The 27,269-nt window shown below is 54.9% G+C and overlaps 1 protein-coding gene across 1 annotated transcript; it reads left to right on the top strand.

Moving 5' to 3' along the window:
• Positions 1-1,615: 1,615 nt before the first annotated feature.
• SETD1A (SET domain containing 1A, histone lysine methyltransferase) lies at positions 1,616-27,269 on the top strand. Its single transcript, XM_047780019.1, is given in 20 exon segments — positions 1,616-2,309; positions 3,063-3,227; positions 3,464-3,559; positions 5,480-5,750; positions 7,899-8,020; positions 8,253-8,482; positions 8,875-9,724; positions 9,881-9,982; positions 9,984-10,667; positions 11,163-11,339; positions 11,466-11,553; positions 12,570-12,727; positions 12,882-12,969; positions 14,767-15,111; positions 22,498-23,541; positions 23,978-24,150; positions 24,248-24,358; positions 24,532-24,651; positions 26,230-26,367; positions 26,443-27,269. Coding segments are annotated over 19 exon segments (5,121 nt in total). The 5' UTR covers positions 1,616-2,309; positions 3,063-3,077; the 3' UTR covers positions 26,617-27,269.

Genomic DNA, 27,269 nt, shown 5'->3' with positions numbered 1-27,269 from the left:
CACGCCAACACCAGATCCTTAACCCACTGCGTGAGGCCAGGGATCAAACTGGAAACCCCATGGTTCCTAGTCAGGTTCATTTCTGCTGCACCACAAGGGGGGACTCCTGAGACTGAGTTATTCTAAAGCTAAAGGCTTTTGCACTGTGGTTCCTGAGCCCAGGGTCTCCAACTCTTCCACTGAGGATTTAATATGTTCCTTGTAGTGTTAAGTTACTTTTCTTGAGTGACTACTACATACTAGGGGCTTCTCCTAGGTAATGTTTTTCCTTTTCTTTTCTTTCTCTCTTTCTTTCTCTCTTTCTTTCTTTCTTTCTTTCTTTCTTTCTTTCTTTCTTTCTTTCTTTCTAGGTAATCTTATTTAGCCTGTTTATTTACAATCACCTCAAGAGAAAGGTCTTTGTCATTACCATTTCAGAGATAAATTAGCTAGGAACTTCTTTAAGAAGACTGAGGCTCTTGCCCTAAGCCACTTAGTCATTATAAACTAGGACTACCTTTATCACCATGCGGGGAATCTTTTGTTTGAGAAAAGGAACCAATATCTTTCAACTGGGACAGAAAGGAACCTGATCTCATAGCCTACCCTCTACTGTAAATTAATTTTTTCAACTTTTCAAAATTGTGAAGGATCCTAATCCTTTCTCAGGATTCTTTTGGTGTGAGACCTCGGACCTATTACTCTATTGCTATTTCTTAAATTTGTAAATTTGGGAGCTCCCCAATGGCCTAGAGGTAAAAAAATCCCACGTTGTCACTGCTCTGCCAAAGTTTGATCCCTGGCCAGAGGAAAAAAAAATTGTGAATTTGTATGAACCAGGCCTCGAGGGCCTCTCCTTCAGTTTTAATGCCTACAATCGTCTTGCATGACAGTAATCAACATCCATTTTCAGAGAAGGAATCTGAAGCCTTAAGAGGTCAGTGACTTGCCCAAGGTCATACATAGAGGGACTCGTGTACACACGCGTCCGGAACCTAGGGGATCCTTGGCTCAAGTACAAGGGCTACCTGCGAGTGCCATTACCACCCAGAGACCAGGATGCCAGCGTCCTAGCCTGAGAAAAAGCATCAGGGCGACCTCAGTCGGAGGGTCCCAGGTTTAAGCCTGGACTAGTGCTGCCCTCGAGCGGCGGTACTGCGGAACCCAGGGAGGGCCGAGGATTGCGCAGCTGAAAACGGCGGGCGCTGGGACCATGAAGCCTGGGGAATCGACCAGCCCATCCTAGCTCAAGTACGACCTAGTTTATCATTTTTTACAGGACTGGCTCAAGGTCCTTCAGGACCTACCAGGGTTATCACATAACTTTGAGACAGGCTAAGATTTAAGCACTAACGGTGGGCCACTGTGGGCAAAACGCAGCACCCTCTGCAGGCCTCAGTGTCCCCATCTGTCAAATGGGTAGCTTAAACAGGCAGAGGCCCAGAGAAGATAACGGGAGGAATCTGCTCCCTGCATTATGCGCGGCGCCAAACAGTCTGAGTCACTGTAGTTGGTAGTATTTTTCCACCTCCGGGGTGCCCCTCCCAACCCGCCCCGGTTTCGGAGGGTCCTACAGGAAGCGCCCCCGCGACGCCGGGCTCCGCACGCTCTAACCACGCCCTCTGCGCGCGGCGCCCTGGCCCCGCCCACGAAAGAATTCGCAGATTCGCTAGGCCAGCTCCTCCTCAGAATTACTCCTCTATATTCGGCCGAAAATTCTCCTCGGACTCCGTAGCCATTACCCCCGGTCGGAAGTGAGCAGTCCTCTGGGTTGTGCTAGTAAGAAAGGTCCACGGAAAGTGGCCGACTCTGCCAACAGGGCTCGGCTATCGAGGCATTATTTTCTTCGCTCCATCAAGGCGGGTGAAGGGAGGCAACAGCTGAGGCCAGGACCTGTGGCGAATCTGCAGCCTCTTAGACCTTCGGCCGCGTGAGGAAGGGGCAGGAAAGAGGAGCAAAAGGAGCGCGCATCCCGTCTACCGATTCGCCCCGCCCGCCTGACGAATCTGCGCTTGTTCAACGCGCCACTCAAATATCCCCAGCTCTGGCTGGCCGCCTCCCCTCCGCCCCGCCCCCTTTTCCTCAGGGATTAGTCGCTGCTTTCGTCGCCGCCGATTCGTCAAGGACCCGAAGCCAGAGCAGCTGGATAGTTGTGGTGAAGCCCACTCTCCGGGGGATGCGGCCACTTTCCACGCTCCCTGGGCCACAACTCTCGAGCCTCACAGGGCGCCGGCCGAGGCGAAGCCGCTATCCTCGGCCCCTTGGGTCTCCCGGCAGCGCCCGTGGCGAAAGTGCGAATGTAGACGCTGTGCCCGCTGGGCCTCGCGCAGGTGGCGGTGGTGTTTGGTGCGCGCGCCGGGGAGGTGGTGGTGGGGGGGCGCCGCCGCCGCCACCGCTGCGGGGCCGGGTCTCGCGCTGTCGCCGCCGCCGCCGCCGCCGCCTCGCGCCGCTGAGGTGCCGCGCGGGGTGGGGGGAGGGGGAGCCGCTCGCCGCGAGCGGGTGAGTGGGGCCGCGCCGCGCGTGCGCGGAGATGGGGGGGGCAGAACGCGCCGGGGCGGGAGGAGAGGGCAGCGGCGCGCGTTCCCCCCACCCCCCCCGCCGGGATTCGGGGCCGAAGCCGGGTCTCGGGCTCGGTCTCGCGGTGTTTCCAACGCCCCGAAGAGGTGCCACCTCTTGGCCAGAGGATTGGGGCGCGGGGACGAGCGGGTGTGTGGGAGCGGGAGCCGGGCTTGGCCCGGGCCGCTGGCCGGTGAGGAGGCGGGAGGGGGCGGGGCCTGCCAGGGGGCGGGGGAGGGGTCTTGCGCGGAGGCCAAGTGGGGCGCGCGCTAGGGAGAGCGGGAAGGTAAGGGGGCGCGAGAGGGGCCTGGGGGCCTAAGGGGAGAGTTGGGAGGTGGATAGAGAATGGGGTGTTGTGGTGAAAGAAGGTACCTGGGAGGGGGGGAGATCTGGGGGAGCCACGGGTCCTGGTGAGGTGTGGAAACTGGGGTAATGAGAGAACCTGGAGTCGGGGCTAGTCCGTGAGGGGCAGCAAGGGAGTCAGGCCTAAGTCCTGAGTCCCCTTGCGTATCCCTCTTTCCTAACAGTGTAAATGAGCAAAGATGGATCAGGAAGGTGGGGGAGATGGGCAGAAGGCCCCGAGCTTCCAGTGGCGGAACTACAAGCTCATCGTGGATCCTGCCTTGGACCCTGCCTTGCGCAGGCCTTCTCAAAAGGTGTACCGCTATGATGGAATTCACTTCAGTGTCAACGTGAGTGCCCAGGCCTTTTCTTTGCCGTCTAGAGAACTCAGGCCCCGTTCCCCTCTGTTACCTCTGTTCGGCACCTCTGTTCAGAGGTAGGAGGAACTCTCATACCTGTAATCTGCCTTCTTTCAAGTGGGCAACTAGAACCCAGCTCTTTGGCACATGGGTCTCCAGAGGGGCTCCAGAGCTCAGCACCGTGGTTTCACCTTGAGCTGTCTTTCTGTTCCTGCTTATCTTCCTAGGACTCAAAGTATATACCAGTTGAAGACCTCCAAGACCCCCGCTGCCACGTCAGATCCAAAAACAGAGACTTTTCCCTCCCAGTCCCTAAGTTTAAGGTACGTGTTTGCTAGTCTCCTGGTGTGGTGGTCCTTGGAGGGTGTGGAGGATCCATCCTGGTGGTCTAGTCTGGTCTTCAGCGTAGGACTAGAAGGCTCACAGTCAGATCTAAGAACTTCTGAGGCTATGAGAGTGAGTTGTTCTGATAGGAGGTCAGTTTATTTTCTGGAAAGGTGTAGGCGAGGTGTCTCGAGCTCTTTGAAGGATAAAGACAGATCTAGCTTCTGTGCCTGTCTCTGTGTACTTCTGGACAGCACATAGCACAACAGCGCCCTGTGTGTTACCCCAGTTTCTCAATTAAGGGGAGTGACAACGCCAAAGACTCCGTCCCTGGAGTCCTCTGTTCTTCACCCCTCCTCAGTTTTGTTTCCTCAGAGGGTTCCCATGTTCCTGTCCTGGTAGTATATTCACTGGGCCTTGGACTGGATCTAGAAAACTGGCAGTTCTTAGTTTCCTCTACTGGTTCTTTATCCTTTTTCTTTTTTTTTTTCTTTTTAATTTTTTTTTTTTCTGAGTACAGTTGGCTTACAGTGTTGTGCCAATAATTTTTTTTCCTTTTTAAGTAAGTTCTGGGAGGGTTCCCTCATCCCTCTTTTTTTTTTTTTTTTTTTACTTTGTACCCATTTCTTGGACAATATCTTTCCTACCCACAACTTTGACTACCACTGAGATGGTGACGAGTTCCAAATCTCTGTTCCCAGCCAAGATCAATCTCTTGAACTCCACACTTACATGCCTGGTGGAGGGACAGCTCCATCTGGAGGCCCCACAGAAATCTCAGTCGCAAGAGATGTAAAACAGCTACCTTCACTCCCTTGATCCTGCTTTTCTTTCCGTTTTCTTCTAACTAATGAGTGGTAATACCATCTACTCGGCTGTATAAGCTTGAAACCCAGGAGTCTTCTGTCCTTTATCTGTCACATAATTTGTTACCAAGTCGTGCTGACTCTTTTATCTAAACGCATCTCTTTTTTTAACTTGAGTTTTTCTGTTTTTGTCTCCATTCCTTTAATAAGACTCTCATATTCGTTTCTCCTGGTTTTTTTGTCTCCGTTCTCTTTTCTATTTTATTGCTATCATTTATTTCTTATTTTGTTTTTTGTTGTCAACGTTTTTGTGCATTGGCATGTATGATTACTCATCTGGCCAGGCTTCCTCTCCTGCCTAGATACTGCACACCTGTGTCCTGTCGTGCCAGGCGCTCTGCACGCAGCATCTAGGCATTGCACTGTTTTATAGTTTTGTGTCTTACAGGTCCTGTCATTTTGGTGAACCTGTTTGTCTGAAAATCCCTGTATGAATGATAACATTTTTGTGAATTCTTTCCTGCCTCCTCTCTGAGCAGAGGTTTCCCTCTCTGAACTTCCAGACACCCTGTCTACACCTTTGCTGACACTTGGGTCACATTATGTTTGCGTGTCTCTCTCTCTCTGTCTCATCTTTTTTTTTTTTTTGGCTGTGCCTGCTACACACACAAGTTCCCAGACCAGGGATTGATCCCGTACCACAGCGTAGCAATGCAGGATCCTTAACACGCTAGGCCACCAGGGAATGCCTTGTCTTTTTATCCGAACAGGAATCTTTTTTTTTGTCATCTTTGTATTCCTAGTGTCCAGTCGCTTAGTAAAAGCTGAGCTAGTGGATCATTTCTGTATAACCTTTCTTTTACGTATGTTCAGTCCTCAGTTTGTGCATTTCTCTTCCTGGATCTCGCCTTTTTTTCTGGGGTGAAGAGAGTTCAGGGAAAAGAAGGGGCAAGACTGGTGTATCCCTTGTTGGGTCCACCTTCTCCACTCCCTTGCCGTTTAGTTTCCCAGTTCTCTCTCCTCAGCCTCATGAATCTCACCCGAGTTTTCCGAAGGGCAGAGGAGCAGTGGTCAGTGGGGAGACCCCAGACTTAACTCCTGTCTTCTCCACAGCTGGACGAGTTCTACATCGGACAGATCCCCCTGAAAGAAGTGACTTTCGCGAGGCTGAATGACAATGTGCGGGAGACCTTCCTGAAGGACATGTGCCGAAAGTATGGCGAGGTGGAAGAGGTCGAGATCCTTCTTCACCCTCGTACTCGCAAGCACCTGGGCCTGGCCCGTGTGCTCTTCACCAGCACTCGGGGAGCCAAGGAAACAGTCAAAAACCTCCACCTTACCTCCGTCATGGGCAACATCATCCACGCCCAGCTCGACATCAAAGGTGAGGGCCTCCTTGCCTATTGCCCGAGGTTGGGCTCTGGCGGAGATGGTACACGCAGATGCCTGTTGGGGCTCCAGGCAACCGATCAGGCACGTGGTTACTCATCTGAGACTCTTGGGCCAGGTGTGTTTCTGATGGCAGAATTTTATGGAGAGGTTATGGTACGTGTGTTGTTTTTTGTGTGTTGTATCTGGCAGGGTTGGAACAGCATCCTGTGGTCTGGTATGTCACTGTGTTTGTAAGAAAAAAAGTATGAAGGGTTCCACTCAGTAGGATGGATAAAGTTTCTAGTAAATAGCTGCAGGTCAGGTTTTGACACCAAATTCCAAAACACACTGGGTTCTGAGTTTTTGGGGTTTTGAATTTTGGATTGAGAATTAAGGACGTGTATAGGTGAGTCAAGCAGTCTGGGCTTCTGTGTTAAGGAGCAGTAGTGAGGGGTGGAGACGGTGCCATACTGTCTGGTGTCATCTAAAGGGGGCACCTGGGGAGTTCCACATCGTGGCTCAGTGGAAACAAATCTGATTAGTATCCATGAGGATGCAGGTTCAACTCCTGGCCTCACTCAGTGGGTTAAGGATCCCGCATTGCTGTGAGCTGAGGTGTAGGTCACAGACACGACTTGGATCTGGCGTTGCTGTGGCTGTGGTGTAGGCCGGCAGCTATAGCTCCAATTGGCCCCCTAGCCTGGGAACCTCTATATGCCGCAGGAGCGGCCCTAAAAAAAAAATAAAAAATAAAGTGGGCAACTGTTACTTGGTATTAACCAATTTGTAAGTAAAATGAAGACTAATGTTGCCGTGTATATATGTATACTGTTAAACCAGAAATCTAGGTTCTTGTGAAATGTCATTGGCCTTAAATGCTCCGTTCCTCTCTCACCGTTCCGGGTACCTTAAGTGATCATGTAAGGCAAATAAAATACAACAGTGGGCTGGCTTTAGCCTTCAGGTTGCCTTTTTTTTTTTCTTTTTTTCTTTTTTTTGTCTTTTTGCCATTTCTTGGGCCGCTCCTGCAGCATATGGGAGGTTCCCAGGCTAGGGGTCGAATCAGAGCTGTAGCCGCCAGCCTACTCCAGAGCCACAGCAACTTGGGATTCTAGCCGTGTCTGCGACCTACACCACAGCTCACGGCAACGCCGGATCGTTAACCCACTGAGCAAGGGCAGGGATCGAACCCGCAACCTCATGGTTCCTAGTCGGATTCGTTAACCACTGCACCACGACGGGAACTCCCTGCTTGCTTTTTTAATATTTTTTTTGGTCACACCTGTGGCATATGGAAGTTGTTGGGCCGGGGATCAAATCCAAGTTGCAGCTGTGACCTCTGGCACAGCTGCACAGCTCTGCACCCTTAATCACTGCCCTTAACCCCTGGGGATTGAACCTGTGCCTCAGCGGCCACCCAAGCCTCTGCAGCTACAACATCAGATCCTTAACCTGCTGTGCCACAGTGGAAACTCCCAGGCTGCTGTTTTGCAGCTTTAGTTTATAGGTTGAAGAGGTGGGTTCTCACATCGGGTGATCTTGGTATTGAATTCCAGTTCTGCGGCTGACTAACTTTGTGACTTTGTGCAGGTCAGTTTTCTTTAAGGCAGTAAAACAGGGATACTAATGTTTCTCTCTCTTGATGATCACTAACATAGTAACACGTCAGAAGTGTTTTTAGAAACTAAGAAGTGTCGCCTGATACTTTGTAATAGTTAAAAGGTAGAGAGGGGGAGTTCCCCTCTTGGCGCAGTGGTTAACGAATCCGACTAGGAACCATGAGGTTGCGGGTTCGGTCCCTGCCCTTGCTCAGTGGGTTAACGATCCGGCGTTGCCGTGAGCTGTGGTGTAGGTTGCAGACGCGGCTCGGATCCCGCGTTGCTGTGGCTCTGGCGTAGGCCAGTGGCTACAGCTCCGATTCAACCCCTAGCCTGGGAACCTCCATATGCCTCGGGAGTGGCCCAAGAAATAGCAACAACAACAACAACAACAAAAGACAAAAAAAAAAAAGGTAGAGAGGAGGTAGAACTGAAAGCTCCAATCCCGAGAGTCCCAAGAAATTTTAGGAAGCTCGGGGTCTGAGAAGGAAGTGGGAATACCAAATCGGAAAGGAGTTGTCTCCTCCGTCTGACTGTCTCGGTTTTCATTTTCCTCCCTCCAGGACAGCAACGAATGAAGTATTATGAGCTGATAGTCAATGGCTCCTACACCCCTCAGACGGTGCCCACTGGGGGCAAGGCTCTGAGTGAGAAGTTCCAAGGCTCTGGTGCAGCCACTGAGACGGTGAGAAGCCTGTGGTTGCCCAGGCCCTAGCCATGTGGGCACAGTACTCAGATGCCAAGATCAGACTCCGGGAGATTCCGGACTAGACTCTTAAGTACCGGAAGAGCCAAGAAAGAGATGCATAGCTGCTTTCGAGAGACAGGGAATTGAGATTCTTGGTTTGGGAAAGGGCCCGCTGTCAAATGGTACTTGATCCTTTTTTCTTTCTCCCTGTTCCACTTTCTCCCTCCAGACTGAATCCCGCCGCCGCTCCTCCTCCGACACAGCTGCCTTCCCAGCAGGCACTGCTGTGGTGGGCACTCCTGGCAATGGCACCCCCTGTTCCCAGGACACAAGCTTCTCCAGCAGCCGACAAGACACCCCATCTTCCTTCGGCCAGTTCACCCCTCAGTCCTCCCAAGGAACCCCCTACACGTCTCGGGGCAGCACCCCCTACTCTCAGGACTCCGCCTACTCCAGCAGGTGCGGATTCTGGGAACTGCCATGGGGGAGGGGGGAAAGTCTTTCTAAGAGGGAGTTGGAAATAATTTGTGCCAGTTTCTCTGTGGATGCAGCCAACACATCCCTGTCTGCAGGGAACTTAGTCTCTAGCTAGGAACCCATCAGCATTTAGATCTTCCTTTGGGGGAGTTCTCTGGTGGCCTAGTGGTTAAGGATCCAATGTTGTCATTGCTGTGGTGTGGGTTTGATCCCTGGCCAGGGAAGTCCTGCATGTCTCAGGCTTTGCCACACCCACCCACACACACACACATCTTCTGGGAGCAGCAGAGAGGGGCTTCGGGTGCTGACAGCCTGGGCAGTGGGGTTGGTCGTACAGAGCTGAATCCCGCTTAACCCCTGCACATTTTCTGCAGCACTACTTCCACCTCCTTCAAGCCCCGGCGGTCAGAGAACAGCTACCAAGATTCGTTCTCCCGCCGCCATTTCTCTGCATCTTCGGCCCCCACGACCACCTCTGCAGCCATCCCCGCCACCACGGTAGCCACCGCCGCCGCCTCCTCTTCTTCCTCCTCGTTGTCCTCATCCTCTTCGTCGTCCTCGTCTTCCTCATCCTCTCATTTTCGTGGTTCAGACTCAAACTACCCAGCGTATTATGAAAGCTGGAATCGCTACCAACGCCATGCTTCCTACCCACCCCGCCGGGCAACTCGGGAGGAGCCCTCAGGGGCACCTTTTGCTGAAAATGCAGCTGAGCGCTTCCCACCTTCCTACACCTCCTACTTGCCCCCGGAGCCCAGCCGCCCTGCTGACCAGGACTACCGGCCTCCTGCCTCGGAAGCTCCACCCCCAGAGCCTCCAGAACCTGGTGGAGGTGGGGGGGGCGGGGGGCCCAGCCCCGAGAGAGAAGAAGCTCGGACCTCCCCCCGGCCAGCCTCACCCGCCCGCTCTGGCTCCCCAGCCCCAGAGACCACCAATGAGAGCGTGCCCTTCGCTCAGCACAGCAGCCTGGATTCTCGCATTGAGATGTTGCTGAAGGAGCAGCGCTCCAAGTTTTCTTTCCTGGCCTCCGACACTGAGGAAGAGGAAGAGAACAGCGCCACAGGCCCTGGTGCCAGAGACGCGGGGAGCGAGCTGCCTTCTGGGTCAGGTCACGGCCCCTGCACGCCCCCTCCAGCCCCAGCAAATTTTGAGGATGTGGCACCCACAGGGAGTGGGGACCCAGGAGCTCCCCGGGAGTCACCCAAGGCCAACGGACAGAGCCAGGTGAGGTTGGGGTCAACCAGCAGAAGTGCTGGGGTCTGGGAGGCAGGGTTGGGGCCAGGGGGAGAAGGAAGGGAGCTAGACGAGACAGCAGGGATGTGAGAAGCAGCCGAAGGAGCAGGCCGTAGCTTTCGGTGACCGTCCTCTGCACCCCCACAGGCTTCTCCATGCTCTTCTGGAGAGGACATGGAAATCTCCGACGATGACCGGGGCGGCTCACCCCCTCCGGCCCCCACACCCCCCCAGCAACCCCCACCCCCTCCCCCCTCCCCCGCCCCCTCCCCCTCCGTACCTGGCTTCCCTTCCCCTGGGTTATCCTCCCCACCAGCCTGCCTACCTCCTCCCACCCCGACCTGATGGGCCACCGCCCCCCGAGTACCCCCCGCCTCCTCCACCGCCCCCCCACATCTATGACTTTGTGAACTCCCTAGAGCTCATGGATCGACTTGGGGCTCAGTGGGGAGGGATGCCCATGTCCTTCCAGATGCAGACCCAGATGTTAACTCGGCTCCACCAGCTGCGGCAGGGCAAAGGATTGACTGCTGCCTCAGCTGGTCCCCCCGGTGGGGCCTTTGGGGAGGCCTTCCTTCCATTCCCACCCCACCAAGAGGCAGCCTATGGCTTACCCTATGCTTTGTACACACAAGGGCAAGAAGGCCGAGGGGCGTACTCCCGGGAGGCCTATCACCTGCCTCTGCCCATGGCAGCCGAGCCCCTGCCCTCCTCCTCAGTCTCGGGAGAAGAGGCCCGGCTGCCTCCCAGGGAGGAAGCAGAGCTGGCAGAGGGCAAGGCCCTTCCATCGGCAGGCACTGTGGGCCGCGTGCTGGCCACCTTAGTCCAAGAGATGAAGAGCATCATGCAGCGAGACCTCAACCGCAAGATGGTGGAGAATGTGGCCTTTGGAGCCTTTGACCAGTGGTGGGAAAGCAAGGAAGAAAAGGCCAAGGTGAGGGCCAGTGCTTGGGACTGGGCAGACCTGGGGCTCTGCTGGAGGAACTAGACCTCTGGTTTTTTCAGGCTGCACAGCTCAGAGTAGAGAGGAGGGATGATCCAGGCAGGTGGAGAGAGACTGGGCACTTGGTGGGGGACTCAGTTGGGCAGGGGAGTTGGGAGGCACACAGAGCAGCAGAAAAAGAACTTTGTTCTGACGCTGCTGCTTATTTGTGATGGATAAAGCCCTTGAGTCTCTTGGGCTGCAGTCTTTAGTATCTCTGTCTGTAGAGTGGGAATCATAGTAGCAGCTTCATAAGACGGATGGGCCGAATGAGCGGGCTTTTGAGAAGATGCCAGCCTGGGGGGGCTGGTGCAAGGGAGGTGAGAACAGGTGTGTGTCAGGTGGAAAAATGAGGAGATGCGTTTCTGTATTTCTGGGCCCTGGGAGTCGATCTCAGGCGGGAGGGCGCACCTGGGTTCTGGGGCTCAGTCCCGCTACTGCCTGCAGCCATTCCAGAACGCAGCTAAACAGCAAGCCAAGGAGGAGGATAAAGAGAAGACAAAGCTCAAAGAGCCAGGCCTGCTGTCCCTCGTAGACTGGGCCAAGAGCGGGGGTACCACCGGCATTGAAGCTTTTGCCTTTGGGTCAGGGCTGCGAGGGGCCCTACGGCTGCCTTCTTTCAAGGTACTCAGAATTGTGATCTTGCCGGGCTGGGTGGGGAGAGGGCTGCAGGGGGATTCCCGGGTAAGGGTGGTTGGGAACCACGAGTGTTTGGGTTCGAAACGGACTCCATCTCTTCCCATCTCCCAGGTAAAGCGAAAAGAGCCTTCAGAAATTTCAGAGGCCAGTGAGGAAAAGAGGCCCCGGCCTTCTACTCCCGCTGAAGAAGATGAAGATGGTGAGTGGGGAGGTCAGGGGACAGAGAAAGGGGACAAAAGGCGGTTTAGAGTCTTAGAGGAAAGCGAGAGGCAGGGTTGAAAGGGTGAGATGACTTGAGGGCAAGGAGCCAAGTGGAGATTTGAAACAGGGTTAAAATGAAGCAGTTCTGGAGTTCCCGTCGTGGCGCAGTGGTTAACGAATCCGACTAGGAACCATGAGGTTGCGGGTTCGGTCCCTGCCCTTGCTCAGTGGGTTAACGATCCGGCGTTGCCAGGAGCTGTGGTGTAGGTTGCAGACGCGGCTCGGATCCCACGTTGCTGTGGCTCTGGCGTAGGCCGGTGGCTACAGCTCCGATTCATCCCCTAGCCTGGGAACCTCCATATGCCACGGGAGCGGCCCAAGAAATAGCAACAACAACAACAACAAGAAAAAAAGACAAAAAAAAAATGAAGCAGTTCTGTGAGATGTGAGAAGTTTCAGGTCAGTTTATCCCAGGATTTTAGCCATGGGTCTTATTTCTGGTGTGCTGACTCAGTTTTCTGCATTTCACTCTTCTGTGAGATCAAACAGTAACTTCAGCATCTGGAGCCACAGAAGTTGAATACATTGTTTTTCCAAAATGCTAAAGCTCTCATGGACCCTTCCTCCCAGTTTGTTGAGGTCTGAGTTACTAGTTGATAACTTTGGGGGCAGGAAACTTCCTTATTGAGTCTGACCTGCTCTCCTGGAGATCCGTCCACGTTAGTACTATTATCTGGGGCAAAACAAACTCATCTCCCTCTTCACCCAGCCCCGAAAAGGGTGGGAGAGAGGATGGGGGCAGTGCGTGTAAAGGTGTATAAAGTGTTAAATGACTCGGAGAGTTTTATCTTTCTCTGACAAGCATCAACTTCTTGTCTATAGAACGAGGTCTGTGTTGCAGGGCTGTGTGAAGGGTCACGGTTGGTGTATGCAGAGCTCCTTGTACAGGCTAGGGCAGCGGGAGCTGTTATTGCTGATGGTAATTGGCACTAACTGCCATCTGCCTGGGCCTAGATGCTGAGCGAGAGAAGGAGGTCGGAGAGCCAGGGCGTCCGGGGACCAAGCCCCCGAAGCGAGATGAAGAGCGCAGCAAGACCCAGGGCAAGCACCGCAAGTCCTTTGCTCTGGACAGCGAGGGGGAGGAGGCGTCCCAGGAGTCCTCCTCAGAGAAGGTGAGCAGCCTGGCGCCCCGACCCTGCCAGGAGTCCGTGTCCTGAGTTCCTGTCCCCACAGCTGGCTTCCCTCTGAGCTGGAGCTGGGTGGCTGCGCCTCCTGGAGGGCCAGCTGTCCTTTTCCTGTGAATTCCCACCTGCCTCTTTCCTTAAGGATGAGGAGGATGAAGAGGAAGATGAGGAAGATGAAGAGCGTGAGGAAGCCATGGATGCTGCCAAGAAGGAGACGGGGGCATCAGATGGTAAGCACACACAGGGTACCGAAGAATTCTGGGGAAGGAGGGACTTAGGCACCTGTCTAGCCCTTTCTGAGCGCAAGCTAGCCTTTCCTGCCGGATTGACTGGCCGTCTTTGTCCTGTCCCAAAGCAGTTGTTTTCTAGCCCCGTCCTTCAGAACCCTTGGCCCGCTGTAAACCATCCCCAGTATACGCTCCCTCCTGCTCACCTCTGCAGCTGAGACATGGTCTCTTCTGAAGACAACCCAGCAGAACCTGTTTATTTTCCCACCCCCTTGTGTCCTCCTGTGCCCCCTGATGCTGCCTTTCCCCGTGAGCACTGCTCTTCCTTTATGGCTCAGCCACCGAGCTCTGCCGCCTTCCTCTCCCTGCAACTGCTGTCACCAGCCTCAACTTGGTTCTTCAGTTGAAAACCTGTTTGTTTTCCTCCACATTTATTGAGGCTTGGGTATGTCGTTTAGTCCCTCTTTTAATTTGTTTGTTCAGAAACCTATATTGAGTCCCTCCTGTGTGCCAGACACGTTCTAGATATTAGGGACATACCAGTGACCAAGACAGGTGGGGTTCCTGCTTTTGTGAGGCTTGCAATCAGTCACAGTGGAGGAGGCGGCTTGACAATCAGGTGAACGGATAATAGCACTTCACATGGAGATACTTGCTTAGAAGGAATTAAAAATAGGTTAACAGGGTAGGTAGGGAGTGGCAGGGGCAGGGTCGGCAACTGGGAAGGACTGATTGTTTGACATCGGGTGGTGAAGGCCTGGCTCCCAGCGGGGCCGTTTCAGTGGAAGCCAGGATCCTGAGAACGAAGCTCTGAGAGCCCCTCTTTCAGGAAAGCAGAGGGCAAGGTCATCTGCTAGGAGTGAGGGGGTGCAGACCCCTCCACATGTTCACTTGGTCCCCAGTTCCTGTCACTTTTACCACTTCAGTGTTTCTTGAATTAGTCGCCTCCCTTGTTCCTGCTCTCGTGCCTTTCTCACGTGGAGTGTGCAGCCGTTCTGACTGATTTCCTGGTCTCCGTTTCCATCCTTCCCTCTCCATTTCAATCCATTTCCAAACTTGGTGATGGAGTTATCTTTCCTAAAATGCATACCTGACCCCGTTTCGTCCCTCCCTAAGTCTCTTCCTGGCTCCCTGTTTTCCCCAAGTGACTCCTCAGCCTGAGGCTTTAGGCTGGTTGGGATCCAGCGCCCGCTTATCTGTTCAGCTTCATCCTGCCGTTTGCCAGGTCCCTCCCTGGCCACACCACCTGCGTTCTAACTTGCTCTGTTACGTTCCCCCAAAACTGTGCAGTTCTTACAGTCCTTCCAGTGTGTCGTCACTGCCAGAGGCCTAGACCATGTAACACTGTCCACGCTTATGTCGCCCTAGAAGCCTGTCAGAGTCTCCCCGCCAGGCGGTGTCTGTCAGCCCCACTCCGGGCAATGCTTCTGGTTAGAGCAGACTGCTTGCCCGTCTCCCAGGGCAGAGTCTCCTCTTACCTTGGACGTCCGCACGCAGCCCCGCGAGGCTGGGCAGACCCTCCTCATCCTTCGCCATGAGCATCTCCTTCCTAGGGGTTCCCTCCCTGACTTGGTCCACCAGGCAGAATGCAGGGCTTCCCTTTGCCTCCTCCCCTGGCCCCTCATGCCGAACTTCCTCACACTGTGGACAAGTGTGCTCCCCCGACTCCTTGAGGGTAGGCATTCCCAGCATGTAGCACAGAGCCTGACCTGTCCCTCGTGGTGAGTCCGTGAATGAGCCCATGGCTTGACCCCATGAGGGTCTTCCCACCTCGCCTGATTGCCCCTTCTGGATTTCCAGGCGAGGACGAGGAAAGCGATTCGTCCTCCAAATGTTCTCTGTATGCTGACTCAGATGGCGAGAATGATAGCACATCGGACTCCGAGAGCAGCAGCTCATCCAGCTCCACAGCTTCCTCCTCTTCCTCCTCCTCGTCGTCATCGTCCTCCTCCTCATCTGAGTCCTCCTCTGAAGAGGAAGAAGAGGAAGAGGAGCAGCCCGCAACCATACCTTCAGCTCCATCGCCCCCTAGAGATGTCCCTGTGCCCCTGCCAGCACCTGCCGACGAGCCTGAGCCGGAAAGGGTTGCGGACTCCCCCGTCACAGCTCTCCCCGAACAGGAGACGTCTCCGGCGAGACCGGCGGGTAGGTGGTGCGGAGCTGTGGTTTTGGCCTCTGTGGATGTGTGGGTCTGTCTCCCCGGAAACGGGGGTCGACGTTTATTCATTATATACAAGTGTGTGACTTTGTTGGACAGGAGGCACCGTCTCCCGCCAGTCCTCTCTGGGAGACCTTTGCGGCCTAGCACACTCAGACTGCGCTGCTGGAGACAGGTTTCCCAGCAGACCAGGGTGCTTGGCTGCTAGAGGAAAACAGAATGGTCGCTTCCCGAATAAGTTAAGGAGAAAACTCCCAGTAGGGTCAGTTTCTCCTGCAAACTTTCCTCAAGGCTCTTCGTTGGTGTTAGGGTGTCTACCTGAAGGAGAGGAAATGGCCGCATGGGCTAGATAGTAACTCTTTTTTTTTTTTTTTGTCTTTTTGCTATTTCTTTGGGCCGCTTCCGTGGCATATGGAGGTTCCCAGGCTAGGGGTCGAATCGGAGCTGTAGCCACCGGCCTACGCCAGAGCCACAGCAACGCAGGATCTGAGCCGCGTCTGCAACCTACACCACAGCTCACGGCAACGCCGGATCGTTAACCCACTGAGCAAGGGCAGGGACCGAACCCGCAACCTCATGGTTCCTAGTCGGATTCGTTAACCACTGCGCCACGACGGGAACTCCCAAGATAGTAACTCTTAACAGTGTAACCCTGTCTTTGTTTTCTTTCCTTTGTGGATCTGTACCTTCGGTTGTTATTTTTTATCTCACCCGTAACTTAGCTTACTGAGTGAGCTGTTTGTTCAGGTAATAGATGTTTATCAGTGGCGTCCTTAGAGTGGGTACAAGGGGTAAAACGGTGGCACAGTCGGTGCTGTTTTCACCTTCATGAAGCTTATGGTCTATAGAGACCGTCAGTTCCGTCTCCAGATCATATGTAAGAAGATCTGTGACTACAGACTGATGAGCGCCATGAAAGTAAAGCATGCGGTGCTCTGAGAAAGGGAGCACATCCGTGGTGAAGTCTTCTCTGCTGAGGCACCAGGGGGCTAACATCAAGGCAGAGAGGCAGAAGGGTGTGCCAAGCCCCCACAGACAGAGGAAAGGGCGTATCGGAAGACGTAAAGCTAACCTGAAGAGTGGAGAGCGAGGGGCAGCTAGAGTGGCTGGAACTGGAGAGACATGCAGAATGAATAGGCCCTGATGGGAGTTTGGGCTGTATCTTGGGGGCAGTGGAATGCCATCAGAGGAATGGCGTGATTGTGTTTGTGTTTTGAAAAGATGCAATGCAGAGGAAACTTGGAGAGGGGCCAGACTTTATGCCAAGAGATTAAGAGGCTGTTGCAGCAAGTAAGGCCAGCAGTGTTGGTAACTTAGGATAGATTGCTCTTGTGATGGGAGTCAGTCCGTTTTCAAGTTACACGTCAAAGGTGCAGGTGACCTTCCAGAGCGCTCTCTTCTGAACACTGAGAATCCATGGTCTGAGGTAGCCAGTGACCGCAAGAAAACCTCCTAGTGCTGGTGCGCTCTGTTCTGATCCAGACCTCACGAGAGAAGGAGTCGGGGCTCTGATTAGTCTTAAGACACGTCTCCAAAGTCTGTGGCAGGTCAAGGGGCATCAGTGCTAGTGCTCTTTCGTTCTCAGTAGGGTAGGAAGAAACACTGGAATGGGATCGGATTTGCGTTTCAGGAAGATCATTCTGGCAGGAGGGGGAGGGATGCAGAAGAAGTGAAGGAGGAGGTGGGGCTGCTCCTGAGCAAGTTTGAAGGGATGCAGGTAAGCGAAAGGCCTGAACCAAAGTAGCATGGTTACAGTGGGGTGCAGGGAGTGAAAGTGGGGGCAAGAGTTTGAGAGAAATTTCAAACATGGAACCTCTTGGTTAAACTATTTATCAGGAAAGGAAACTCAAGGAGGAGAACCAGATCTAGGCAGAAGACATGCATTTAATTGGGGGTGAGTTTCATGTGCCTCCCAAGGTCTCCCAAGGGGAAGCATTAAGGCAGCAGGGTCAATAGACCACCTAGAGCTCTAGAAAACAGAAGTCTGGAAATGCAATGGAAAGTGTGGGTGTGACTTCCAATGTTTACCTTGGAAGGATCTCTACCGAGAGGAGGGTACCAGAGCCTTGTAGTCTCACGTGAGATCGCTGGGCAGAGTGGAGCCAGAGGAGACTGGCTGAAAGGGAATGAGCAGAGAGCTGGGGAGGAAACCAGAGCGCTCGCGTTTTCAAAGGGAGGGAGTGGTCTGGGTTGGACGGCCACACTAGGAGAAGCCGCTGTGGGTTTGTTGGGAGGTGACTGGTGACCCTAAGCAATTTCAGTGGTGCGGCTCAAGTTAGAGGGTGAGAGCTAGGGACAGATAACCAGTCTTCTGGAAGGGTGAGCTGCTCTTGTGAAAGAGGAGAGTTGGCGGGGAAGATTCCCCCAGCTGCTGCAGTGACCACGCCAACTCCTTAACCCGCTGTGCCACACGGGAGCTCCTAGTTAACGTTTACTGAGTAGTTCGTATGTGTCAGGCTCTAAGGCCTAGCACGTTGCGAATTTCATTTTCTTGTTTACTCCTCAGAACATCCCTACCACCCGTGTTTTGTAGAGGAAGGATTTGAGGCCTAGTGAGATGCTCAGGGTTACCCAGCTGGGCTTGGAGAGACAGCAAGAAAGTACGGGGTTGGTGGAGGGTTAGCTTTTGAAAGTGGGTGAGACCTGAGTGTGTCATACACTGAAGGGAAGAGGGAACAGGTGGATGGACCGGGAAAGAGGGGAGCACTTGCTGGGAGGTGGGGCAGGGGGACCTCTAGGTCAGATGCAGGTCTCTCTGTAAATGGGGAGGCCAGGTGATGTGGGGTTTCAGCCTGAAGGTCTCCTTTTCTTGTCTTCGCAGGAAGGCAGGACATTGCCGAGCATGAGGAGGATGGGTGAAGAGTCTAGAACTAAGAAGGGTGGGGAGTCAGGCTGAAAGCTGACTAGGATTGCCCGCAATTCATAGGCCCAGCTGAGGCTGGGAGCTGGGGTGAAGGAGGAGAGAAGGGGGATGGTTGGATGAATTCAGGGTTAGTGATCTACACAGTGGAGGTGGTGGAAGGCTGTGGGAAGTAGCATGAAAGGAGAGGACAAAGTGAGGGTCTGCTATGGTCTGGGCACAAGAAAGAAGTTAATTTAGGGGGAGGATGATAGGCTGGAAGGTGACAGAGGATGCGAAATTGAACGAGTGCATCGGGGTGAACTGAAGGGATCCAGGGAATTGTGGTCAGAGGGTCGGGGTTCGTGTCACCCTCCAGGGTGGAGGTAGGTGACATGGTGGGGTGTGTGACTGGTGGAGGGTAGCTGAGGTTGAGTAAATGTGAGAAGCTGGTGAACAGGTTCCCTAGATCGATGGCAGTGGTGGGAAGGGAGAGGTCCCTTGGTTTTTAGAGAATGGTAGGGAAAACGAGCGGCCAGGTATACAACTGGCTAGAGGGGTGTGTAGCCTGATGGCAGGAGCCTGGGAGGGGGCTTCTCTGGTGGATCGCAGAGACGGGCCTGGACACCTTTGGGACTCACTTTTCTTCCAGCATCCCATCTGGCTCATTCCTCTCTCCTGCAGATGGCCTTCCTCTGCCTCTCCATTCTAGCAGAGATGTCTGCCCCCACAGACAGACCTGCTCCTATCTTAGATCCTTATCCGCAGGGCAGTTTCTCTTTGGGCTGGCTTGGGTCAGGTAGCTGTCGCTTAACGATGGCAGGTGGGCCAGGTCATGCATCAGAAATGGTGGATTCTGGGAGGTGTATAGACTGGGCAGGTACCTGAGAAGTTGTCTCTAAATGGCAGCCACAGCCAGCTTTCCTTCAGGACGGGGAGCGAAAGGGAAATCCGTGGGAAGAAGCTGAGTTAGGAGGAGAAGCTGTTCCAGAGGGCGCAGTGGGCTAGGTTGGGAGGATGGGTCAGAGGAGAAGGCCGCCCCGAAGCGCTGGAGAGGAGAAGAGGCAAGAGGACTCAGAAGAACCAGAGGCCCAGACACCAGCACCCAGGCCTCGCTAGCTTCTGAGCGTGAATTAGTCCTGGCTGAGGCCGCAGGTGGTGTCCAGAGCCCCAGGAGACAGGAGGCTGAGGGCATGTCGGTGAAGGCAGTGGACACGTGTCGATCACTGCCTGCCTCAGCCAGGCCTGGTGCCGGCTGCCCCTTAGCTCTGTGAGTTCTAGGGCCAGGTGTGAAGCTGCCGAGTCCCAGGGCAGGGGGTCCCGAGCAGTGAGGGACAGTGGATAAGACCTCAGACTCAATCCAGGCTGTCCCAGGGGTGCAGGTCTTGTCCGGTCATTTGCTACTTGTGTGACTTTGGCAGGTCGTCAGCCTCTCTCTCTGCCTGGACTTCCTTATCTGTAAGATGCGGTTAATAATAGTACATACCTCATAGGATTGTTGGAGAGTTAAATGAGTAATTATGTATATAAAAGGTTTGGATTGGTGCTTGGCCCCAAACATCGGTTTTTAATCTGGAGCAACCAATCTAAAGATTGGCCCTTGACAACCACCAGCCTCTGGTCTGAGAGGAAACTGGGGAAGCTTTCACAACTTGGTGGCGTCCAATTGGGTCTAAAGGCTGCAGGTGAGCTTTCTGGATGGGTGAAAGGAGAGGGGCATTCTAAACAAGGAATCGTGTGAGCACAGGGCCAAGGGCCTGAAAGGCCATGCCTGCTGGAGTAGCTAAAACCTAGAATGAGAGCAGGAGGCTGTGGACTGGCCACAAGGCCCTTGTCTGGTGGGTTAGGTCTGCAGGACAGGGCGGGCCCCAGGGAAGGGGCTGGGTATGTCTTGAGCAGTGTTCAGACATGCACTATTCTGACCCCTTTCTCACTTGGGAAAATCCCCAGTGCAATTTTGTAAAATAGTTTAAGACAAAAATTCAGTTTCTTACATTGTATCTCTTTCCCTTTACTAAGCAAAGGATATTGTTTATAGTGGAAATAATGGATACTTTAATTCATATCTGGCCAACTGCATCCTTTTTATAAAATGCAGCTGGCAAAAAGTTGTCTTAGTCTCTTCCTAGTTGTTGGATGTGGTTTTGTCACCACCTGTCTTGGTAAAGAGGCTAGAGTCCAAGTATTGATTTCCTTAGATCCCCCACCCCCGCCCTTCTGAGTTGGGGCTGCACATCTGTTTCATGAAATTGTCTCCATTGGACTAGAAGTTCTGTGAGGGCTTTGGAAGTGTCTACTGGAGTTCCTTTCGTGGCTGAGTGGTTTACAAACACGACTAGGATCCGTGAGGTTGCAGGTTTGATCCCTGGCCTCGCTCAGTGGGTTAAGCATCCGGCACTGCCATGAGCTTCGGTGTAGGTCACAGATTCGGCTCAGATCTGACGTTGTTGTGGCTTTGGTGTAGGCCAGCAGCTGTAGCTCCGATTGGATCCCTAGCCTGGGAACCTTCACATGCCGAGGGTGCAGCCCTAAAAAGCAGAAAAAAAAAAAAAAAAGTGCTGCTAAAGTTGTTTCCGTCATACCTGGCACAAAGCTGGTGCTCAGTGTTTGTCAAAGATATGAATGACAGGGCAAAACCCCACCCTGTCAAGGGAGCCCATTGTGCTGAAGATGTGGCAAGTATGAGAGTGAGGGAGGCAGGCGGTATGTGCCCTGTAGGAGCAAGGGGCTGTCAGAAGCTGGGGTGTGATGCCCCCAGAGGTTGGTCAGGTTCCTGCCCATAATTAATCTCATTCTGATGACTCTTTTTTTTTTTTTAAATACTTTTCTTATTTTTTGTCTTTTTAGGGCCTCACCCACAGCATATGGAGGTTCCCAGGCTAGCGGTCTAGTCAGAGCTGCAGCTGCCATCTATGCCACAGCCATAGCAACACCGGATCCAAGCCACATCTGCGACCTACACTGCAGCTCATGGCAACTCTGGATCCTTAACCCACTGAGCGAGTTCATGGATCAAACTTGGGTCCACATTGATTCTGGTCCTGTTCATTGCAGCTGAGCCACAGCAGGAACTCCCTGTTTTATTTTTTATTTTTATTTTTATATTTTTTGGCTTTTTGTCTTTTAGGGCCGCACCAGCAGTATATGGAGGTTCCCAGGCTGGGATCGAATCAGAGCTGTAGCCGCTGGCCTACACCACAGCCACAGCAACATGGGATCTGAGCCTTCTCTGTGACCTACACCACAACTCACAGCAACCCCAGATCCTTAACACACTGAGCAAGGCCAGGGATCAAACCCACGTCCTCATGGACGCTAGTCAGGTTTGTTAACCACTGAGCCATGATGAGAACTCTCCCGTTTTTGTTTTTTTTTTTAATTTTTTTTATTATAGTTGATTTACAATATTGTGTCAATTTTTGCTGTACAGCAAAGTGACTCAGTTATACATACATATACATCCTTTTTCTCTTTTTTTTTTTTTTTTGGTATTTCTTGGGCCGCTCCTGCGGCATATGGAGGTTCCCAGGCTAAGGGTCTAATTGGAGCTGTAGCCACCAGCCTATGCCAGAGCCACAGCAACGCAGGATCTGAGCCGCATCTGCAACCTACACCACATCTCACGGCAACACCAGATCGTTAACCCACTGTGCAAGGGCAGGGACCGAACCTGCAACCTCATGGTTCCTAGTCAGATTCGTTAACCACTGCGCCACAACGGGAACTCCTCATGTTATTTTTTATCATATTCTGTCACAAGTGATTGGACGTAGTTCCCTCTGCTATACAGCAGGACCTCATTGCTTATCCATTCTAAATGTAATAGTTGGCATCTACCAACCCCAAATTCCCAATCCATCCCACTCCCTCCCCTTCCTCCTTGGCAACCACATGTCTGTTCTGTATGTTCAAGAGTCTGTTTCTGTTCTGTAGATAGATTAATTTGCGCCATGTATTAAATTCCACATATAAGTGATGTATCTTATGGTATTTATATTTCTTTTTCTGACTTACTTCACTTAGTATGAGAATCTCTAGTTCCATCCATGTTGCTGCAATGCCATTATTTTGTTCTTTTTTTATGGCTGAATAGTATTCCATTATATATCTGTGCCACATCTTTTTTTTTTTTTTGTCTTTTGTCTTTTGTTTTTTTAGGGCCACACCCACGGCATGTGGAGGTTCCCAGGCTAGGGGTCGAATCAGAGCTACAGCTGTTGGCCTACACCACAGCCACAGGAATGCAGGATCTGAGCCACGTCTGTGACCTACACCACAGCTCACAGCAACGCAAGATTCACAACCCACTGAGTGAGGCCAGGAATCGAACGTGCAACCTCATGGTTCCTAGTCGATTCGTTTCTGCTGTGCTGTCACAGGAACTCCCCCCCCCCCTTTTTTTTTTTTTCCGTGCCATAGCTTCTTAATCCATTCTTCTGTCAGTGGACATTTAGGTTGTTTCCATGTCTTGGCTATTGTGAGACAATCTGATGACTCTGACCCGCTCGTTCCCCCTGTGTGCTTCCTCCCCCAGGATCCGCTGAGGAGCTCCCTCCCAGTGTGCCCCAGCCTCCCCCGGAGCCACCAGCTGGGCCCCCGGCCCCTGCCCCCCGCCCCGACGAGCGCCCCTCCTCTCCTATCCCCCTCTTGCCTCCACCCAAGAAACGCCGGAAAACCGTCTCCTTCTCTGCCGTGGAGGAGGTGCCAGCCCCAGAGCCTCCCCCGGCTGCCCCACCACAGGTCAAGTCTCCCGTTCCCGCCTCCCGCAAGGTCCCCCGGGGCGTAGAGCGGACCATTCGAAACCTGCCCCTGGACCACGCGTCTCTGGTCAAGAGCTGGCCGGAGGAGGTGTCCCGAGGAGGCCGGAACCGGGCCGCAGGCCGAGGCCGCTCCACCGAAGAAGAAGAGGCTGAGCCAGGGACGGAAGTGGACCTGGCGGTGCTGGCCGACCTGGCCTTGACCCCAGCCCGGCGTGGGCTGCCCACCCTGCCAGCCGGCGACGACTCGGAGGCCACAGAGACATTGGACGAGGCGGACCGCCCGGGCCCCGTGCTCAGCCACATCCTCCTGGAGCACAACTACGCCCTGGCGGTCAAGCCGCCGCCCTCCACGCCGGCCCCTCGGCCTCTGGAGCCAGTTCCTGCCCCTGCAGCCCTCTTCAGCTCCCCGGCAGACGAGGTTCTGGAGGCCCCTGAGGTGGTGGTGGCTGAGGCGGAGGAGCCAAAGCAACAGCAGCAGCAGCAGCAGGAAGAGGGGGAGGAGGAGGAGGAAGAAGAGGAGGAGTCGGAGTCATCGGAGAGCAGCAGCAGCAGCAGCAGTGACGGCGAGGGGGCCATCCGGCGGCGCAGCCTCCGCTCCCACACGAGACGCCGGCGGCCGCCCCCGCCCCCCCTACCCCCGCCCCCTCCCACCTATGAGCCGCGCAGCGAGTTTGAGCAGATGACCATCCTGTATGACATTTGGAACTCGGGCCTGGACTTGGAGGACATGGGCTACCTGCGGCTGACATACGAGCGGCTGCTGCAGCAGACGAGTGGGGCTGACTGGCTTAACGACACCCACTGGGTCCATCACACCAATATCCTGAGCCCGAGAGGCTGGCCTTCTCAGGACCGGGAGACAGGCCCAGGCGGTGGGGTGGGGGGGCCTCCCTGGGGTCACACAGCCAGGCCCTGTCCTCCTGAGATCATTCCTAGGGTTTGTGTTTATCGCCTTCCTGTCCCGCTCTCTGCCACGTGCAGCCCCAGTATTTCTCCTCTGGCTGCCGGGCCACCCGTTCTCTCTGCCTCATGCCTCTTCTGCCTCCCAAAGTGCTTCTGGCAGGAAAGGTGGGGTCTGAGACTGACTTGTCTCCGTCTCTCCGTACTCCTCACCCTGAGTTTGCGCGGGACCTCCAGCTAAGGTCGGTCACCCTTTCCTTGGGCTGGGACTGGGGGTGGGGGGGGGGACACGGGGAGCGGAGCCCCAGGGATCTGGTCCATGAGGACCCGGTTCTCTTCCTTAACACCCTGCACTCACCAACCTGAGCACTCCGAAACGCAAGCGGCGGCCTCAGGACGGGCCCCGCGAGCACCAGACGGGCTCGGCTCGAAGCGAAGGCTATTACCCCATCAGCAAGAAGGAGAAGGACAGGTACCTGGATGTGTGCCCCGTCTCGGCCCGGCAGCTGGAAGGAGCCGACACTCAGGTGAGGCTCCGCCCGCGCCCCTGCCTGCTGGCCGCACCTTCTTCCCGTGAGTTCTCCCATCACTCATCGTCTCTCCCTGGCCTGCTGCTGCTCACAGGGGACGAACCGCGTGCTTTCGGAGCGCCGGTCGGAGCAGCGGCGGCTGCTGAGCGCCATCGGCACATCGGCCATCATGGACAGCGACCTGCTGAAGTTAAATCAGCTCAAGGTGTGGAGTGGGGCTGAGGAGGGAGGAGGCGCGGTGGGAAGGCCACGTCCTGGAGCCCTGAGGGCTGCGGTGGGCGAGGGCCCGGGACACCCTCTGCCCTGGGGGTCCAAGGACAGGTGCGGAGCTGGGTTGAAGGGGACACCCAGCAACAGAGTCTGCCTTCCGCTCTCTAGTTCCGGAAGAAGAAGCTCCGATTTGGCCGGAGCCGGATCCACGAGTGGGGGCTGTTTGCCATGGAACCCATTGCAGCCGACGAGATGGTCATCGAATATGTGGGTCAGAACATCCGCCAGGTGAGGCCCCCGCACCCAGCCCCCGATCTGACGGCAGCATGGGGTGCTGACACGAGAACCACCTGACCCTCGGGGTAAAGCCCACACTCGCTCCCTGCTCCGAGACTTAGCCAGTGCAACCTGCCTGCCTTTTTTCCTCCCTTTCTTCCTTCAGCAACTAGTAATGGGTGCAAGTAAACTAGTTGTTAATGATCCTGCAAGAAGTGAGACTGATACTCTCTCTCCCCTTAAGGACCTCACAGCGTAGTGGGCAAGATAGGTGTTCAACAGGTAACTGCAGTAAAGGGTGTCGTGTGGCTGCTGTGAAAAGGGCTGGGACGTTCAGGGAGGCAGAGGTGGGAGCACAGTGATGTTTGCATGAGGAGCTGAAGGGTGCTCCCAACCGGGAGACAGGGTGTGCAAAGGCCTGGAGGCAGGATGGTCTTAGAAGGGCAAGGACGTCAGTATGGCTACTTGGAAAAATCAGGGCCAGTGGCAGCAGCGGGAGCCGGAGGGGCAGGTGGGAGGCCAGACAGCACAGTGCTTGAGCGCCAGGTTAGTAAGTTAGGACCAGTGGTGGGAAAGGAGAAGAGGCACCACAAGGCCTTAGGCAGGAGAGGACCTGGGAGGTGGAGTCAGCTCCCTCTGACTACAGAGCCAAGAGAGCACTCAAGGCTGAGGCCAGGGTGGGGGCGAGGGGGCTGTCGCAGAGCCCCTAAAGGCGGGGATGGCCTCCACTAGGCAGTGAGGCCGAGGTAGCTGCAGGACCAGGCAACGAGGTGGCTCCAGAGCCGGAGGGCAGGGGTCGAGGTGAGATGGTTTCTCAGGGTGCTGCCTTTAGTGGCCGGCCGAGTAGGTGGGGCTGCCGGTGAGGGGGTGGAGGCGGGGTGTGGTCACGACAAGCTCCAGTCAGGACAGGGCGTGGGAAGTTGCAGTGCCCGGGGGACATCCAGGGGCTGCTCAGTGGAGTGGCAGCTGCACTGAGGTGGATTTAGGCTGGAGGTGGAAGTTTGGGAGGAGCCCTCTCCACTTGCCTGGCAGCCGGAGCCCTGGGAGACAGCGAGTGCACCCAAGGGGAGAGAGCAGCGGCATTATCGCCCTGTTTTCTGGGAAATGAGTTATTCCTCACAAGGCCGTGAGCCCTGACGTGGACGGCAGCAGCTGCGAGCACCTGTTTTGGAGAAGGGCTCCCAGGAGAAGGGATGAGTAGGGTCCAATCTGTGAAATGGACGCTGTCATCTCAAGAACTGCCTCAGCCCTCAGCCATCTGGGGGCTCCGCTGGGGGCCAGGCAGACGCTCCAGGAGATGCTGGTGGCTGCTCCTGCCCAGTGGCCAGTGTGGACTTCCCTGGGGTCCTCTTTGGGTGACTATCAGAATGGCAGCCGAAGGTATAGGGAGGTGACCCTAAGAGGGGTGCTCCTGGGAGCAGGGTCAGGAGAGTCAGCGCCTTGGAGTAGCGGGTGCCAGAGGGAGAGTCACAGATCCCGGACGGGTCGACGTGGCCTCCAGGGTGGTAGCTGGGAGACTGTCCAGACGCCTCATCACAAGGGCCAGCGGGGTCAGGCTAGCCCCCTGACCATCACGCTCTGTGCTGTTAGATGGTGGCCGACATGCGGGAGAAGCGCTACGTGCAGGAGGGCATTGGCAGCAGCTACCTGTTCCGGGTGGATCATGACACCATCATCGATGCCACGAAGTGTGGCAACCTGGCGAGGTTCATCAACCACTGCTGCACGGTGCGCGGGGGGCCGGGCCAGGGCGGGGCGGGGGCCAGGGGCATAGCCGCAGCTCACCCCGTCCTTGTCCTGCAGCCCAACTGCTATGCCAAGGTGATCACCATCGAGTCGCAGAAGAAGATCGTGATCTACTCCAAGCAGCCCATCGGTGTGGACGAGGAGATCACCTACGACTACAAGTTCCCGCTGGAGGACAACAAGATCCCGTGTCTGTGCGGCACTGAGAGCTGCCGCGGCTCCCTCAACTGAGGTGGGGCAGGACTGGTGCCCTCACCCCTATTTATTCCCCTTGGTGCCCTGAGCTCCCAGCCCACCCAGCCTTAGTGGGCTCAGCAGGGCCCATGTGCCCCATCTCCGAATGTGGGGTTGGGGGCCCCCCGAGCCCAGCGAGGGAGCCTCAGTCCCTTGAGGCGACTTCTGCTTCCCCTCTTGCCCCTACCCACCCACCCCCTGAATTTTTTTTCTTTGCGGAGAAGAAGCTGTAAATGTTTTGTAGCTGCCAGCAGCTGTTTCCTGTGGAAACCTGGGGTGCCGGCCTGTACAGATCCTGTTCTTGGGGGCTGCACAGCCCCCTTGCTTTGTGTTCATGGGGCTTCCCCTTTGTGCCCTGCGTGCACCCCTCCCCAGTTTAGGGGTCTCTAGGGGCAGTGGCCATGTTCTCCCCCTGGGGGGGGGCCCTGCGCCCCCAGTCCTGGGGACTCCGTGCCTGGAACCCTGCCTCATCTTCTGTTCCTGCCAGACCCTGTGGGTCACCCTCCCAGCCTGGTGTCTGGAAGCTCCGGCTTTGCCAGGCCGGGATGGTGGGGGGCGGGCCCTTCCTGTTGGGCTGGACTGTACATATGTTAATAGCGCAAACCCAACGCCACATTTTTATAATTGTGATTAAACTTTATTGTACAAAA

This window comes from Phacochoerus africanus, chromosome 5 (genome assembly GCF_016906955.1).
Source record: "Phacochoerus africanus isolate WHEZ1 chromosome 5, ROS_Pafr_v1, whole genome shotgun sequence".
Taxonomy (NCBI): domain Eukaryota; kingdom Metazoa; phylum Chordata; class Mammalia; order Artiodactyla; family Suidae; genus Phacochoerus; species Phacochoerus africanus.
This window is presented reverse-complemented; position numbering and strand designations above follow the sequence as displayed.